This window comes from Desmodus rotundus, chromosome 9, assembly GCF_022682495.2.
Source record: "Desmodus rotundus isolate HL8 chromosome 9, HLdesRot8A.1, whole genome shotgun sequence".
NCBI classification, from domain to species: Eukaryota; Metazoa; Chordata; class Mammalia; order Chiroptera; family Phyllostomidae; genus Desmodus; species Desmodus rotundus.
In genome coordinates, this window is record NC_071395.1 from 63,653,508 (window position 1) to 63,669,837 (window position 16,330).

At 40.8% G+C, this 16,330-nt stretch overlaps 1 protein-coding gene across 5 annotated transcripts in view; it reads right to left on the bottom strand.

The window, feature by feature from the left end:
* Positions 1-866: 866 nt before the first annotated feature.
* The window catches only part of PIGL (phosphatidylinositol glycan anchor biosynthesis class L), an 81,706-nt gene continuing 66,242 nt past the window's right edge, over positions 867-16,330 (bottom strand). For 2 of the 5 annotated variants that reach the window (XM_024564633.3, XM_024564631.3), the window contains 2 exons: positions 15,364-15,497; positions 867-4,925 (listed from right to left, as the gene is read on the bottom strand). In XM_024564633.3, coding sequence (XP_024420401.2) covers positions 15,367-15,497 — 131 coding nt within the window. In that variant the 3' untranslated portion in view covers positions 867-4,925; positions 15,364-15,366. Of the gene's footprint in view, positions 4,926-12,724; positions 13,149-15,363; positions 15,498-16,330 lie in introns of those variants that run through there. The other 3 variants (XR_006656136.2, XM_024564634.4, XM_024564632.4) reach the window with 3 other exon arrangements.

Sequence of the window (16,330 nt, forward strand, 5' to 3'; positions counted from 1 at the left end):
TACAGTCTGAAAATATTAAATGGAAAGTTCCACCTCCCTTCATCTCATCAGTGGGCACAGTGCCATCTCACATCACAAGAAGAAGGGTAGGGACAGTGGGACAAGATAATTTTAGAAAGAGGACACATTTACATAAATTTGATTATAGTATATTGTTATTTTCTGTATAGTTATTGTTAATCTCTTATTGTGCCTAATTTGTAAATTTAGCTTTTTCATAGGTGTGTATGTATAGGAAAAAGCTGTGTATACAGGGTTTGGTACTGTCTTGGTTTCAGGCAGCCACTGGAGCTTTGGAAGGTCAGCCCTGCAGAAAGCGGGGAGAGGCACTGGTGTTCCTGTGGTCACCGCTTCTGCGTCGTTGACAGTCTGTCGGCAGGCCACTAGATTCAGACTCTGAGGTGGGAGGACCTGCTAATGATATAGGTGAAACGAGTATATTCTGATACAGTGAATGTTCCCTCTGATATGCCCACCTTGCCAGTTGGTAATACCATGTAAAAATACATAATTTTGTGTATCTTAAAAACATAAATGACATCATATTATACCTTTCGTTCTGCAACTTGCATTTTTGTTTAAAAACATCTTGATGTTTTCATATCAATATACATAGTCTCATTATTAGCTGTTACATAGAAATTGTGTAGTATGGGTTTAATTTATTTAACCTTTTTTTTTTTCATGGAAATTGGGGTTTCCAGTTTTTGCTTTACAGTGAGTGTTAACAATGAACACCTTTTTACTTGCTTCTTTATATACGTGTGTATTCTTTGAGGATATAGAAGTGGAATTGCTGGGTTGAAGATACACATATTTTAAATATTAAAAATACTGCTAAGTTGCCCTCAGAGTGTATACCAGCTTCTAAAATACCCATCAGCCTGTTGGTGCTCTCACCAACACTTGATGTTTTTAATCTTTTTAATTGTGACCAAGCTGTTGGGCAAAACATTTCATTTTTTTAAAGATTTTATTTGTTTATTTTTAGAGAAAAGGGAAGGAAAGGAGAAAGAGAGAGAGAGAAACATCAATGTGTGGTTGTGTCTTACATACCCCATACACCCCACACTGGGGACCTGCCCCGCAACCCGGGCATGTGCCCTGACTGGGAATCGAACCAGCAACCCTTTGGTTTGCAGGCCTGCACTCAATCCACTGAGCCACACCAGCCAGGGCAACACTTCATTTTTTAAAATATATTTTATTGATTATGCTATTACAGTTGTCCCATTTTCTCCCTTTCACTCCCCTCCATCCTGCTCACCCCCTACCACCCACATTCACCCCCCTATAATTTATGTCCATGGGTTATACATATAACTTCTTTGGCTTCTACATTTCCTATACTATTCTTACCCTCCCCCTGTCTATTTTCTACCTACCATTTATGCTACTTACTCTCTGTACCTTTCCCCCTCTTTCCCCCTCCCATTCCCCTGTTGATAATCCTCCATGTGATCTCCATTTCTGTGGTTCTGTTCCTGTTCTAGTTGTTGGCTTAGTTTGCTTTTGTTTTTGTTTTAGGTGTGGTTGTTAATAACTGTCAGTTTGCTATCATTTTTACTGTTCATACTTTTTATCTTCTTTTTCTGAGATAAATCCCTTTAACATTTCATATAATAAGGGCTTGGTGATGATGAACCCCTTGAACTTGACCTTATCTGAGAAGCACTTTATCTGCCCTTCCATTCTAAATGAAAGCTTTGCTGGATAGAGCAATCTTGGATGTAGGGCCTTGCCTCTCATGGCTTGGAATACTTCTTTTCAGCCCCTTGTTGCCTATAAGGTTTCTTTTGAGAAATCAGCTGACAGTCTTCTGGGAACTCCTTTGTAGGAAACTGTGTCCTTTTCTCTTGCTGCTTCTAAGATTCTCTCCCCTTCTGTTTAATCTTGGCTAATGTAATGATGCTAAAAGCTTCTATTAACATTTGTTTGCAAGTTCTTATATGAACATATTTCAGTTTTCTCAGGCAGATGCCTAGGAATAGATTTCCTGGGCCATGTGGTAAATCTTTAAGTTACTGAGGAACTGTGTAACCGTTTTCCACAGCAGCTGAACCATTTTTCATTCCTACCAGCAATGTATGAGGGTTCCAACCTCTCTGTGTGCTCACCAGAACTTGTTATTTTATGTGTTTGTTTAATCATAGCCATTCTAGTGGGTGTGATGTAATATTTCATTGTGGTTTTAATTTGCATTTTCTTAATGACTAATGATGTTCTTGTGCTTGTTGGCCATATGACTATCTTTCTGGAGAAATGCATATTCAAGTCTTTTGCTTATCTGTTAATTAGGTTGTGTTCTCATTGTTGAGTTGTTAGAGATCTTTATATATTCAGGATATTAGACCCTCAGATATATGATTTGCAAATAGTTTTTCCCATTTCACTTTTATGTCCCTCGATGCACAAAGTTTTCTATTTTTTAATTGCTTGTGCTCTTGATATCATATTTAAGAAATTGTTGCCTAATCTAAAGTCGCAAAGATTTACATCTGCTTTTTCTTCTAAGAGTAGTACAGTTTTAGGTCTTATATATAGGTCTTTGCAGTAATTTTTGAAATCAGGTGTCTGAATCTTCACACTTTATTCTTTTTAAATATTGATTTGGCTTCCAAGTCTTCCAATTTCATATGAATTTTAGGATCAGCCTGTCAATTTCTGCAAAAAACATGGCCAGGATTTTAATAGTGATTGTAAAATTTAAATAGATCAGGACACACAGATGGCCAATAGACATATGAAAAAATGCTCAACATCACTAATCATTGAAGAAATACAAATTAAAAACACAATGAGATTTCACCTCACAACAGTCAGAATGGCTAGTATCAATAAATCAACAAATAAGTACTGTGAGGATGTGGGTAACCCCTGTGCACTGTTGGTGGGAATGCAGATCGGTGCAGCCACTGTGGAATTTCCTCAAAAAATTAAAAAAGAAACTGCATTATGACCAGCAATTCCACTTTTGGGAATATATCCAAACAAAACCTGAAACACTGATTTGAAAGAATATATGAATCTCAATATTCATTGCAGTGTTATTTACAACAGCCAAGATCTGGAAACAGCCCAAGTGCCCATCAGTAGATGAGTGGATTAAAAAGCTGTGGTACGTTCACACAATGGAATTCTAATTGGTGATATAAAAGAAGGAAATCTTAACCTTTGCAACAGTGTGGATGGACCTGGAAAGTATTATGGTAAATGAAATAAACCAGTCAGAGAGAGACAAATACCATGTGATTTCACTTATTTGTGGAATCTAATGGACAAAATAACTGATAAACAAAATAGGACCAGAGCCATAAATACAGAGAACAGACTGACAGCTGTAAGAGGGAAAGGGGGTTGAGGGGCTGGGTAAAAAAGATGAAGGGATGAAGCAAAAAACAAACAAAAAAACCCCCTTTGTAGTCAACAGACAATAGTATGGTGATTACCAGAGGGAAGGGGGTTGGGGGAAGGTAGAAGAGGGTAAAGGGGGGATAAATGGTGATGGAAGGAGACTTGACTTAGGTGGTGAACACACAATACAATATACAGGTAATTTATTACAGAATTATACACCTAAAACCTATCTAATTCTATTAACCAATGTCACCCAAATAAATTCAATAAAAGAATCAAAAATAGATTTTACATCTTTTGTGTTAAACTTTTTCATAGTATTTTATAGTTCTTGGTTTTGATGAGAACGGGATTTTTTTCCATTTTAATTTCTGTCATATTATTGCCAAGTAAAGGAAATCTGTTGACTTTTGTAATGATATCTATTATCCAGCTGTCTTACCAAATTTCCTCATTTATGATAGCAGATTTTATTGATATCTCTTGGGTTTCTAACATAGCTGTCTCTTTCAGCACTTACACCAAAAATTTTTATTGTTGTCTTATTTCATTAGCTTCACCCTTTGGAACAATCTGGATGATAAAAGTGATGGTAGTCTGCATCCCTACCTTGCCAGCTTAGTTTTAGACTGCCAGATTTTGGTGAACAGTCTTTATTATATTGAAGTTGTTTTCTTCTCCTATTTTTCCTAAAAGTTGTTATTAGGAATAGTGACTGTATTTTATCTTTCAACACCTATAAATAAAAGAATATGGCTTTTCTTCTTAATTTGTTGAGGTAATGATTAATGTTGATGGATTTCCCAAAGTAAACCCACTCTTGAACTCCTGGCATAATACCCTACTTGGTCATGGAGTAATAATTCTTTTTTTCTTTTTTCTCTCTTTAGAATAAACAGCTTTCTTACATGAGCTAAGATAAGAAGGAGGAGGATTTTTTAGCTTTCCAGGACTTTGTTTGCCTCAGATGGAACTCCAGCTCCTTGGCCTCCAGCACATGGCAGTGTGTGTGGCCACTTGGGCCTGGTCTTGAAGTGGTGCACGTGAAAGCTTGCCCCGTTGGAACTGCTCCTCCAGCACACTGCTCACTGTGGCATTCTTTTTCCTTTCATTGTATTTCTGCTGAATTTTCTTTGATCGTTTTTGTTTAATATCTCTTCCTCCTCAGGAGTAATCTTGGCCCGCTTCTTGTAGCCCACGGGCAGTGCACAGTGGGACTCACAGCACTGTGGCGCGGTGTGCTGCCAGGGAGCACCGTGCCATTCTTTACTGTGGTCTTGGTGCAGACCAGTTCCTTGTTGGATGCTTTGTAGACAACTTTAGTGATCCTTGTTTTGCATGCACAACACTCCGAGCCCAAGAAATTGCCCACGTCCAGCCTCACGGCTTGGTGCTTCTTGTTGCCTCCCCACACATGGACTGTGTATATGCAGAAGGGACCAATCCTAGTGTTAACAGCAGGGCGTCCCAGTTCATATTTTTGCTTTGTGAGGTAGGGCTTTCTCTTGCCCCCCATCTTGAGAAGCTTGTGCCAGTTGTCCAGAGAGATGCCCATGACTTGGCGTCAGCTGGAAAGAGAATGAGGATGTATTTATTGGTTTGAGAGAGAGAGAGGATGATAGAGACACAGAAAGAGAGAACATTGATCTTTTGATGTACTATTGGTTTCAATTTGCTAATATTCTCCTTTACATTTTTGCATCTATATTCACAATAAAATTGTCAGTAGTTTTCTTTTTCGTGCTATGGCATGTTTTGTTATTATGTCCATGAGTTGGAGCACTTTTCTATTTTATGTTCTAAATAACATTGGAATTATCTTTAGATAGTGTTAAAAACATCAACACTAGGAATCTTTTAAAATCTAACATAATTACATTTCTAATATCTTCTGATATTATTTCTTTGGTCTGTTCTCTTTTACTGTTAAAGTAAATTTTAGTCATATAAAATCCCATTAATAAGATGCCCTGCCATCGAATTAATCCAGTTGTCCATGGGCACCAGTTCCCATCCTCAAATGTGGGTGGTCCAAAACTGGTGCTGGGGTGTGGGGGTAGAAGGGGATTTGGAAGTGACCACCTACTTGGGACTTGCTCAGCTTGAGAGCATTTATTTACGTTGCAAAGACTCAACAAAAGGAGCCCTGGCTGGCGTGGCTCAGTGGATTAAGTGCAGGCCTGTGAACCATAGGGTTGCCGGTTTAATTCCCAGTCAGGGCACATGCCTGGATTGCAGGCCAGGCCCCCAGTAGGGGGTACACAAGAGGCACCCACACATTGATGTTTCTCTCTCACTCTTTCTCCTTCCCTTTCCCCCCTATCTAAAAATAAATAAATAAAATCTTTAAAAAAAAAGACTCAGTGTGAAACTTTGCAGTGGAGGGGATAGCTACCACGTCTATATCAGTTTGTCTGGGGGACCAACTCCTATAGAGCTTGGCTCACTTCCCTTTCTTCCTAACCCTTCCTTGCAAGCACAACAGCTGTCTGCCTGAAGATGGGCAGCACCACCTTTGTGTCTTGGATGCACCAGCTTGATGCCAAGTCATGGAAAGATGACAAAATACTGGTTTTCATTAATCTTGCAGTGATGCAGCCCTGCATTTTTTAGGGGATTGAAATATTTAGACCCCATTTTTACATTATGGTAGGGTTTTGTGGAAGTCCAAAATTTACTAGGAAGTTATCCATTTCTTTTAGGTTTTCAATTTTGTTCCTATGGATTTGCACACCATCTAATTTTTTCACTTTTTTTTTTTTTTTTTTTTTTGTGGCTTTGATATCTATAGCATTACCAGTAATGGCAATTTTGTTTGCTCTTTCTGAATTTGACTTGCCGGGTGTTGGCTTATTTGATTTTTTTAAACAAAACTTATCCTTTCGCCTATTTTTTGTTTCATTTATTTTTATCTCTCATCTGTATTCAATCCCTTTTCCTACCTTTTTCTTGGCTTATAGTGTTGATTTTCTTAAATGAGTCATGAAGTGCATGGTTTTTCAATCCTTTTACAAAAAATAAAAGTGTTTAAGACTACAAATTACTTGAATACAGGTCCTATCTAAGTGTAATTTTTATTACTTACTAGATAATGCATAATTGCTTTTTGATCTAAGGGTGAGTTAGGAGTTTTCCTGATTTCCATGGTTTTGTTTTTTGATAATTTTTATAAGTTTCTTGAAAGTTATTTGATTTTGACCAAAAAATGCTTTGGGGAATTTATTAAGGATTTCTCAGTGGCCAGTAAATAATTGTTCTTTGTTGTTGTTGTTTGTATTTTAAAAGATTTCACTTATTTATTTTTAGAGAGAGGGGAAGGGAGGGAGAAGGAAAGGGAGAGCAACATTGACATGTGACAGAAACATTGATCAGTTGCCTCTCGCAGGCCACCAACTGGGAACCTGGCCCACAACTCAGGCATGTCCCTTAACAAGAAATCAAACCAGTGACCCTATGGTTTGCAGAATGATGCCCAACCCACTGAGCCCTACCAGTCAGGGCTAAATAATTTTTCTTTTGTGAATGTTCTATCACACAAAAAATGAATGTTGACTTTAAAGTTCCTTGTGTTATTCAAATGTTCTGTCTTTACTTTTTGTCAACTTGATTTGTCAAAATTCTGAAAGAATATTAAAGCCTTCCATTATTATTATTATTTTTTAAATAAAGAACTTGTATTTCTGGGAGATTTCATTTCTTGTTTCTGGCTGCTGTGATACTTGGTGCCTATCTTCTCATGGAGTGAAGCTGTTATGAATTATTTCCTGTTGTGCAAGATTTAATGCTTTTTCATGTCTGGATGTATGTCATTTGTCACTTTTGTTGTCTGGTAAATATTCTTATTTTAGCCTTGGTCATTTTTAGATGTTGCTAGATTTTGTTTTGTAACTTAATTTGGTAGACTCTGTTTTGGTAGGGAAATTAGCCCATTCATTTGGGTTATTTTTTAAGTAACTGATACCTGATTTTATTATTTTCTTTTTTTCTTTATATTTTATTGATTATGCTATTACAGTTGTTCCAAACTTTCACACTCTGTTTCCCTCCACTCAGCACCCCCACTTCCTCAGGCAATCCCCACACCATTGTTCATGTCCATGGGTCAAGTGTGTAAGTTACTTGGTTACTCCATTTCCTATACTGTACTTTGCATCCCCATGGCTATTCTGTTACTGCCTATTTGTACTTCTTTTAAAAATATATTTTAATGATTATGCTATTACACTTGTCCCACTTCCCCCCCTTCACTCCACTCTATCCTGAACCCGCCCCCTCCCACATCCACCCCTATAGTTCATGTCCATGGATCATACTTATAAGTTCTTTGGCTTCTACATTTCCTATACTATTCTTACCCTTCCCTTGTCTATTTTCTACCTACCATTTATGCTACTTATTCTCTGTACCTTTCCCCACTCTCTCCCCCTCCCACTCCCCTGTTGATAACCCTCCATGTGATCTCCATTTCTGTGGTTCTGTTCCTGTTCTAGTTGTTGGCTTAGTTTGCTTTTGTTTTTGTTTTAGATGTAGTTGTTAATAATTGTGAGTTTGCTGTCATTTTCACTGTTCATATTTTTTATCTTCTTTTTCTGAGATAAATCCCTTTAACATTTCATATAATAAGGGCTTGGTGGTGATGAACCCCTTGAACTTGACCTTACCTGAGAAGCACTTTATCTGCCCTTCCATTCTAAATGAAAGCTTTGCTGGATACAGTAATCTTGGATGTAGGTCTTTGCCTTTCATGACTTGGAATACTTCTTGCCAGCCCCTTCTTGCCTGTAAGGTCTCTTTTGAGAAATCAGCTGACAGTCTTATGGGAACTCCTTTGTAGGTAACTGTGTCCTTTTCTCTTGCTGCTTCTAAGATTCTCTCCTTCTCTTTAACCTTGGGTAATGTAATGATGATGTGCCTTGGTGTGTTCCTCCTTGGGTCCAGCTTCTTTGGGACTCTCTGAGCTTCCTGGACTTCCCGGAAGTCTATTTCCTTTGCCAGGTTAGGGAAGTTCTCCTTCATTATTTGTTCAAGTAAGTTTTCAGTTTTTTGTTCTTCCTCTTCTCCTTCTGGCAGCCCTATAATTCGGATGTTGGAACGTTTCAAGATGTCCTGGAGGTTCCTAAGCCTTTCCTCATTTTTCCGAATTCTTGTTTCTTCATTCTTTTCTGGTTGGATGTTTCTTTCTTCCTTCTGGTCCACACCGTTGATTTGAGTCCAGTTTCCTTCACATCACTATTGGTTCCCTGTACATTTTCCTTTGTTTCTCTTAGCATAGGCTTCATTTTTTCATCTGGTTTTCGAACAAATTCAACCAATTCTGTGAGCGTCTTGATAACCAGTGTTTTGAACTGTGCATCCGATAGGTTGGCTATCTCTTCATTGCTTAGTTGTATTTTTTTCTGGAGCTTTGAAGTGTTCTGTCATTTGGGCCATTTTTTTTTTTTTTTTTTTGTCTTGTCGGGTCTGTTACTTAAAGGGGCGGAGCCTTAGGTGTTCACCGGGGTGGGGTAACGCTGGTTGCTGCGCTCTGACGCTGTACGTGGGGGAGCGGCTGAGAGGGAGTAATGGCGCCCGCTCCACTCTCCATCAGATTTCAATCTTTCACTCCGCTACCCACAATCAAACTGGGCCCCTCTGGTGCTGGTTCCCGAGTGGGTGGGCTTGTGTATGCCCTTGGCCCCTGTGGGTCTCTCCAACAACCTCTCCTGTGAGGCTGGGAGTCTCTCCTGCTGCCGTCCCAACCCCCACGGGTGCTTTCAATCAGAGGTTTGAGGCTTTATTTCCCCGCGCTGGAGCCCTGGGTTGCGTGGTCTGCTTTGCTCCCTACCGTTCATCCCTGTTTATCTGCATGAATGTGGGGCCGCAGGGTCTGCTAGTGGTCAGACTGCCTGCCCTGGTCGTCCCACACTCCGCCAGTCTTGGTCCGCCACAGCCACGTGAGTCCTCTCTGCCCCGGTGCCCGTCTCCGCCCCTCCTACTGGTCTGGATGTATGTTTCTTTTTTATCTACTTGGTGTCGGACTTCCTTGCCATTCGATTTTCTGTCAGTTCTGGTTGTGCGAGGAAGCGCAGTGTGTCTACCTACGCCGCCATCTTGGTTCTCTGCTCATATATTTTTTGATAGCTTGGGTGGGTAGAGTAATCTTGGTTGTAGATCCTTGCTTCTCATCACTTTGTCTATTTTTTGACAGTCCCTTCTGGCCTGCAAAGTTTCTGTTAAGAAATCAGCTGACAGTCTTATGGCAGCTCCCTTGTAGGTAACTAACTGCTTTTCTCTTGCTGCTTTTAATAGTCTCTCTTTGTCTTTAACCTTTTGCATTTTAATTATGACCTGTCTTCCTGTGGGCCTCTTTGGGTTCATATTGTTTGGGACTCTCTGTGCTTCCTGAACTTTTATGTCTGTTTTTCACCAGGTTAGGGAAGTTTCATCATTATTTTTTCAAATATGTTCTCAATTTCTTTCTCTCTCTCCTCCTTCCAGCACTCCCATGATGCAAATGTTGGTACACTTGAACTTGTCCCAGAGGCTCCTTACACTATATTCATTTTCTTGAATTCTTTTTTATTTTTACTTTTCCGATTGGGTATTTTTGCTTCCTTATATTCCAAATCACTGATTTGATTCTCTGCTTCATCTACTCTACTGTTGATGCCCTGCAAATTATTCTTCATTTCAGTTAGTGTATCCGTCAATTCTGACTGTTTTGGGTTTTTTTTTTGTGTGTGTGGTTTCCATGTCCTTTTTTATGGTGTTGAAGTTCTCACTAAGTTCATCTACTGTCTTCCTAAGTTCACTGAGCATCCTGATAAACAGTATTTTGAATTCTGCATCTAGTAGATTGTTTGCCTCCATTTAGTTTAGTTTTTTGTTTTTTTTCTGGAGTTCTGTTCTGTTCTTTCACTTGGGATGTTTGTCTCCTCATTTTGGTTGCTTCCATGTGTCTGTTTCTATGTATTATGTAAAGCTGCTATCTCTCCATGGCTTGCTAAAGTGGCCTAATGTAGTAGGTGTCCTGTAGGGTCCAGTAGCACAGCCTTCCCATTCACCCAAACTTGGCACTCTTGGTGCGCCTCTCACTTGCCTGTGGGCTCTGTACATCCTCCTGCTGTACTGAGGCTTGACTGCTATTGGCATGTTAGTAGGAGGGATTTACCTCCAGGCCAATCAGCTGCAAGGAGTGGCTGCAAACACCATGGAGTATCAGCTGTTCTTGGGCCCACCTCACAGACCAGAACTTACTTCAGCAGGGCTCTGGTGTCCACTGAGTCTGCCTCGAGAGTGTGTTGCTTGTGCAGGTGGTTGGGTGATACTTTGAGGTGGTATAAAGCTGTCTACTGGTTGCACTGGCTCCGGGGTCCCACAGGAGGTGCAGGCCAAGGTCAGCTGCCACCTGTGTTCTGCCTGGGGCCACCTGGTATGAGTGATAGAGTAATCTGCAGATGGCTGCTACTTATGCTGGGCTTGGAGGTGCTCAGGAAAGGCTGTGATCCAAGATTGGCTGTTGCTAGTGCTGGGTCTGGGGCCTGTTTGTCAGAGGTATGGGGCACGCCAAGGCCAGATGCGGCTGTTTGAGAGATTTTAGGAAAGTCTGAAGCAATAGCCAAGACAGGCTATTTGTATGGAGAAGCCACTGGAAACAGCTTGAGTGGGCTTCAAATTTGGTTGGCACGGGGTGTCAGGGAATCACCAGGGCAGGGCAAAAAATACCCAATGGCAGTATGAGCCAGGTTGATGGAGACTCAGATGTGACACCCAGCTGCTGGCTCTGGGGGAGGGGGTGGGCTCAGCAAAGGCACAATGGCCTGTGCCAGCACTTCTGTCTGGGAGAAATTTGCGCCTTCAGTTCTCATTCTGATGTCAGACAGTTCAGTTCATCCTTGTATGTCTCTGGTGCCTTTCGAGCTGCTGTCCCAATGATGGTCCTTGGGCCTCCTGAAGCCCTCCATCTCACTTAGTCGCAATCCCTGCTGTTTTTTACCAATTTTTTATCTACCATACTTTGGTGTGGAACCAGCCCATTCTGCTACTCTGCCCCTCCTACCAGTCTCCATGTGGCTTCTTTAAATCCCTAGTCATAGGACTTCCAGTCAGATTTCAGGCCGTTCTGGGTGATGGTTATTCTGTAATTTAGTTGTAATTTTGACATGATTTTGGGAGAATGTGAGCACTGCCTATAGCAACGCTGCCCCATTATTTTTAATGATGTCTGTTACATTAACTGTTCCTTCAGTGAGGGCTGCCCACTCCAGAGAGTAATTTCTCCTCCCTGTGAGCCTCCTCAGGGAGGGTTCCCCCTTTTGTACAGGTCATGCTTGGTCCTGGCTGCCTGGAGTCAGAGTGCGGGTGTGGCTGGCATGTGGATTTGGAGACTCCCTAGCAGCTGCCAAGTGGGACTTGGGGACTGTCCTCCTCCTGTTCTCAGCACTCCCTGTTGCCTTCACTTGTGATTGCATCTCTGCGCTTTCTGGTTTGGGATTGTAGTCCTGGGGTAATTAAGGTGTCTTCTGGATTGTGTGACAGCTTACAGAGTTTTGCCTGGTAGAATTTTATTACAAGTGGAAATATTGTACACTAGAAATGCTAGTTTTCAAGGATGTGTACATTTTTATAATGTTTTTACTATGAATCTTAGATAATACAAATATAGGACTTTCTTATTTTAAAACATTAAAAGGACACAAATGGAATAATTGCCTATTTTATCAGAGACTGAAAATAAAGGGTAAAATTTGTCAACTGTGTGGTAGTGTATGGTCACAATTATAGAACAACGTAGGTCAGTATGAAGTTGTGGCTGGTCCTGGGTGTCACCTGGTAATGACACCCTCTGTGGCAGTACTAGGGTGGACTGCCCTGGTCACTGGAAGTCAGATTGGATTCCAGCCAGTGTGACTTGTTATCTCATAGTTTCGACGGCGCTACAGACATAATGAGATGCACAGCCTTTTTATGTAGATGTGGTAGGATGAGTACTTTTATGACATGGAAGGCCTTATAGAGGATCACAGTGAGTCTTTTAAAAATGCCAAGGTGAACCCTTCCTGGTGTGGCTCACTGGACTGAGGTCACCAGTTCCATTCCTGGTCAGCACACATGCCTGGGTTGTGGGCTAGATCCCCGGCTGTAGGTGTGAGAAAGGCAACTGATCGATGTATCTCTCACACATTGATGTTTCTCTCCCTTTCTTTCTCCCTCCCTTCATCTCTCTCTAAAAGTAGATAAATAAAATTTTTGAAAATAAATAAATAAAAATAAAAATGCCAAGGTGAGGCTTACATTTTAGAGTACAAATGCTCAAATTGGAGCTAAGTTACATTTCTTTTATAACCTTTTGGGTATCTGATCAGGTGACAAGATTTTCTATTTATACAGTGATGCAATAAACTCAGCACATGTTGGCCACCTTTGGGACCGCTGTTACTGATTTGTAACTTGAAAAGGCCATGGTTGACCATGGCCCAGCCCCCACCACCCAACCCACAAAATATAGACAGGAGCTTGAAATGACCCAGTGAACATAAAATAAAGGCAAATTTTTATTTAAAAATAGTTTTGTGGTATTTTATTGTTTTACCTACAATATACTTAGACAATCTTTAACTGATGGACATTTGGACTAGATCATTATTTTACTATTATAAAGTGTTTCAATGTCTATCCCTTACCTTATACACCTCTTTTGGCACCTGAGTAAATCTACAGTGTAAATTACTGGTAGTGGAAATGCTGGATCAGCGGTTATATAACTTCACTAGAAATTGCCAAGTTGTCCTCTGCAGCAGTTGAGATGGTACCTGAAAGCACATAGCAAAGGGTCTGACATGCAGTAAATGCTCAAGAAAGATGAGCCACAGGTACTCTGAGAACTAAAGAGTAAGTAGACACCATTTACGTGTCTACCAGCAGCATATAAATGGCTAGCACTTTACATAATTGAAATTATACTGACTATACATTTAAAAAATTTCACATTTTATCAAGTTATTTTCTCACATAAAAACTATTTATACACAATGAAGGATGGTGAAGGGATTAGCCCAAGTACATTTATGCATGACCCATGGACACAAACAACAATAGGGTGATTGCCTGAGGGGGGGGGGGTGGGCAAAGGGAGAGAAACTGGGGACAAATGTAAAAGCATAAATAATAAAAAACTATTCATAAAAAACAAAAATACTTTACACTTGATCTTAGCCAAAAGGCCGAGAAGCGATTAAAAAAAAAACAAAACCTTTAAAATTATAAATGTTCATTGTAGAAAGATGGCCTTACAGATATATAGCTTTACATATACGTATATTTATTTGTATACTTTTATGTGTGCCATTGTTGAATTTTAGCATTCCTTACCTGGTTTTCAAAATTTAATGTATCATGAACATTTTTCCTTGTTACCAAATATGATTGCATCACTAGATTTTTCTCATTATGCTATTTTAAATAATATTGTGATAATCTTTATGTATACAATTTTGATTTTTTAAATATTTCCTTAGGTCAGAGTATGTGTATTTTAAAAGCTCTTAACATGTATTGAGAATTGCTGTCCCAAAACGCTGGGTGGGTGTCTGTCTTCCTAGTAGCAGGATAGGAGTCAAACCAGTCCCCCAAACTCTAACCAGGGTTAGTGGCTTATTTTTTTTGTCACTTTCACATGAAGGCCATTAGGAGCTACTAATACATCTTTAGTAGACAGGTAACAGCCAGTTTTGCATTTTCATTTCCAGCCTAGGGGCCTGATAGCTCAGTCAGACTCATTTAGCCCCTAGGAGGCATTCAAGACATTGGCAAGCACCAGAACCAGGAAGCAAGTGTGGGTGGAGAGACCCAAGAAGCAGCTCTCTAACCTGCTGCTATGGAGACAGAAATTCAGGACTTCATCTGCCAGGCAGAGGAAATACGCAAGGATGATGCACACCAAGGTCTTTTCTGTATCAGGCCTTTGATTTATGCTACTCCCTCTGCTTAACGCCTACTTACTCTTTAGGTCTCAGAATAGCTGTGGCTCATCTTTCTTGGGCAGTTACTGCACGTTAGACCCTTTGCTATGTGCTTTCAGGCACCATCTCCTCTGAGGTTGGCACATAATTGTCCCCATTTTGCAGATGAGAGAATTGAGGCAGAGAGAGGTTAAGCACCTTGACTCTGGTTACTTTGCTGGCAATTCTGGCCTCACACCAGGGGTCACCAGTCTGTGGAGCTGCCCTGCCTCAGGCCACTTCCCTCATTCTGTGAATTCCCTCATAGCTGGATTCTGTGAGTAGCCTCCAAGCCTGACCTCTCAGAATGCTTTTGTTTACAATTTTTTAAAACATCAGGTTCTTGAGTGTGTGTATGTGTTTTAAAATGTCCAGATTTCTCTTCCTATTTCCTGCTTTTTCCAAAAGGTTGAGAGCTGAATATTTGATTATAAGTTCCCTGAGAGCAGGGCCCGCATCATGCAACTCCGTGTGAAACGGCCCAGCACGTGGCTCAGGGCTGGGGTGCCCCATCAGTGACCATGGTGTTAGCGCAGGTTTTCTCTAGATTCAAATCCAATACACAGGCCACAAAGATAAATCAATGGAAATATGGTTGAACTAATTCAGTACAGAATTTTCTTGTGTGTGTGTGTGTGTGTGTGTGTGTGTGTATTTGGTGAGCCTGCTTTGGTAACCATTTCAATGGGCTGCATCACACCTATACGTGATTTTAGCACACTTTTACAATAAGCACAGGCTCTGTGCTAGGTGTCTGAAGTACATTGTGCTCTCATGTATAGTGTTTTCCACAAGAACTTGAGAAGCTATTATTATCCTTGGGTTTATTTGGTTTTGGGTGTTGTGTTTTTCTCCCCAGAAGGAGAAATGAAGTTTAGATAGCCCGTTGGCCTGCGTAACCTCCCTTTCATTGGGGGCTGTAGCTCTGACAAGCAGAATTCTGGGGGCCACCCCACCCCGGAGTCTCCTTTGGTTCTGGAAAAGGAGCCAGCTCCAGACTGGGGCCCAGGCTTCCTAGTCTTCTTACTCTTTATTCCTTGGATCTGTGGAGGCTTCCAGACTTCAGAGAAAGTGCAGAGAGTTGATTCTCATGTAGCGGGAGAAGAGCACGTAGAGCCGGCGGAACCAGAGGAGCTGGCTGCGGTGGCAGGACATGGCTCTCTGGAAGAGTCAGAGAACCAGCTGTGAAACACTTGCACTGGAGCAGTTCCTGCTGTTTGCAGTTTTGTCTCCTTCTCAGTAACACCCGTCATGCAGTAGCCAGCCTTATCTGGCTTCTTCCTATGACCTGCAAAACTCTCTGGACTGGCCTCCAACCCCTGCCTCCCCTCCCCCACCTCTACTTACTCCCCTGTGATAATAGCAGAGGATGCTACTGGCTGCTAGAGTGCTCAGTCTCCAAGAATTATTTCAATTTAACAACCCAGTGAGTTAAGTACCATTATTGTTACTTAAAAATAATAGATGAGGAAGTTCATTGATCTCAAATAGCTAGTAGGTAGTAGAGCTGACATTTGAGCCCAGAGCCACCTTCTTTCTCGATCACTTTGCTCCAATACTTCACATATATAACACATACAGGGATGTTTTATAGGAAGCAAGCTAAAATACTATCCTCTGAATTCAGTAGGCTGGGAAGGTACAAATCGCTATTAGAGAAAAGAATGGTCATGTAGGTATGGGCTCTCTTTACCACCTAGTGGAAGAAACGTTTATTATCTTGTTATTCAGATGTGCTGTGGCTCAGTTTTTAAACAGAATAGATCACAGCAACTGATTTAACTACATGTAAACATATACGGTTCCTGCCTGCTTTTCTCTAAGTACCAAAATGAATCTTCCTCTCTAAGTTGATATCATTACAAACCTGTGTCTGGAGAACTCATTTTATATCTATTGTCAGAACACACATGGCTTTAAAGATGTAAGCAAGAACAACCGTAATAACACAAGCTGTAAATGGTAAAGGGGATGATTATCACAGGATATATTCA